The 2,212-nt window shown below is 23.6% G+C and overlaps 1 protein-coding gene across 1 annotated transcript in view; it reads right to left on the bottom strand.

Annotated features, from left to right (window-relative positions):
* Positions 1-1,815: 1,815 nt before the first annotated feature.
* LOC107490537 (CASP-like protein 4D1) overlaps positions 1,816-2,212 on the bottom strand; it is a 2,701-nt gene continuing 2,304 nt past the window's right edge. Inside the window, exon 3 of the mRNA XM_016111308.3 lies at positions 1,816-2,116. Within this exon, the coding sequence (XP_015966794.1) occupies positions 1,877-2,116 (240 nt within the window). The 3' untranslated portion in view covers positions 1,816-1,876. The remainder of the gene's footprint in view (positions 2,117-2,212) is intronic.

Here is a 2,212-nt window from a genome sequence, read left to right as displayed (position 1 = left end):
AAAGTTTATTTTTTATTTTATATTTTAAAAAATATAAGATAATTTTATTGTCAATATAATGAAACATTTTTATTTAAAAAAATATTTTTTAAAACAAAAAAATAAGATCTCAATCACTATTAAATTTCTAATTTTTATGACATACAAATTTGCTATTTTAATTTAAATTTGATTAGAATCTTATTTTTTTATTTTACTAATCTCTTTATTTTAAAAGAGTATAATCCCTTTTTTATATATGCTACTAAATAATTATTTAAAAAAATATTTTTCATATAATCACAAATCGGCTCTTTATTATAATATTCATAGAAAAGAATTCTTTTAACTATGATTGTCAAAATCAAAACTAACTTCAACAAAAGAAATATCAACAAATAAACATATCTTCTCTAACTTCAACCAAAAAATAAAATGCAAATCTAATTTAAGTTTGATTATTGATATTGAAATTGTACATACATCTCATAAAAAGTTAATTGAAGCAGTAAAAGATTAAAAAAGAGGCAAAGTTGCAAAGAAAAAGGAAAAAAAAAAAAACTACTGGAGCGTGGATTAGGAAAAGGATTGCTCTCACTTCTCACTGACGGAGACAGCAGAGAAGGAAATTAGGGAATTAAAAGTTTATGAAATTTAAAAGGCTTGTATGGATTTATATTTTTGTTTTTCATGATAGTTTTTAATTTGATAAATTAAAAATTAATTTATTGTAAATTTGAGTTCTATTTAAAAATGTGTCAATTATATTTTATGTTTATTTGATTATTTTTGTTAGTTAATCAAAATTTAATGACTCCGGTTATCAAGCCCATCCCATGTCTAATATGTTTTATATAATTAGCAATGAGTATGGATGGATTGGAACACATACTTAGTGTTAGTTATGTTAAATAACTAAAATTCTTAGTTAATTTGACAAACAATGTTCGATTGTAGATCGGACTTGATGAGTTATATGATTAAAATTTTGATTTAATCTGTATTAATCTTATTGAATCGGATTAAATCTAATATTTATATTTTTATGTTCGATCCGATTCAATTTGATTCAATTTGATGAGTATATTTTCAGATATAATCAGATTGGATATTATAGATAACTACAAAATAAAAAATATTAAAAAATTATTTATATATAAAAAAAAGTCAATAAATTAACCTCTTTGTTTACTCTAATAAAATTCTTTTTTATTCTTTTAAATATGTTTAAACTCAAAATATTATTAAATTAATTTTTTTAAATAATAAAAAATAATACAACATATATGAATAATAATTACTAATTGAAATAAAATATAAATATAATATATATATCATTTTTATTTAATATTTGATGCGAATCCGCAGATATATATGAGTCAGATGTATGGATATAAATGTGAATCTGCGATCTAACCGGAATAGAGTGTGATTCGAATCGAATCATCTTGTAAATCATATCATATCCATAAATTATTATGTAACACAAGGTTTGATTCTTGAATAGGATGCTATTCAATAATATAGAAAACTAGAATTGATATCGAGTTTCGGTAGAACAAAATAAATTTAATAACAAGTTGAAGACCAAAAACACATTCTTAAATAAATGTCCACTTTAAAAATTAAAAGAATTAGAGAAAATAATCATTGCTATGAATGATAATTTATAACTTAATTTTAACTTTAATGTCTACAACATATTCTAATTTTTTTTTTAGTTCACATAGAAAGTAAAAAATGGACATTTATTTTCTTTTAAAAAAAAGGAGTGTATTATACATGGACTAGCGAGTAGCAACTAATAATTCTAATTAATTGATTTAATAAGACTAATATAAGACACTTGAATTGATGATAACAAATCAGCATTGAGCATGGATGATTGACATGCATGTTATTTGGCATTGGATCGGACAATGGAAGAAAGGACCGAAACGACAAAGATGGAAACGAATGCGACAGAGAGGACGGAAGAAGCGATAATGGCACGATTGTAGAACTTGTCGTTTGTGGTTCTCGTTGGGTCTTTCTTTGGAACACCCGCAGCGTCGAATATGTCGTCGAAGAAATCTTTGAACTCTATTGACACTGCGAAACCAACGGCAACCCCTGTTGCCACAACCACACTAATAACCTGTATTTTTTTTTCAATCATTTCAATAATAAATTAGTAAATTGCATGCATTTTTTTAATAAATAAATTCTTTTATGAATTATATGTAATAAAAAT

Source organism: Arachis duranensis, chromosome 5 (genome assembly GCF_000817695.3).
Source record: "Arachis duranensis cultivar V14167 chromosome 5, aradu.V14167.gnm2.J7QH, whole genome shotgun sequence".
Taxonomy (NCBI): Eukaryota; Viridiplantae; Streptophyta; class Magnoliopsida; order Fabales; family Fabaceae; genus Arachis; species Arachis duranensis.
This window is presented reverse-complemented; position numbering and strand designations above follow the sequence as displayed.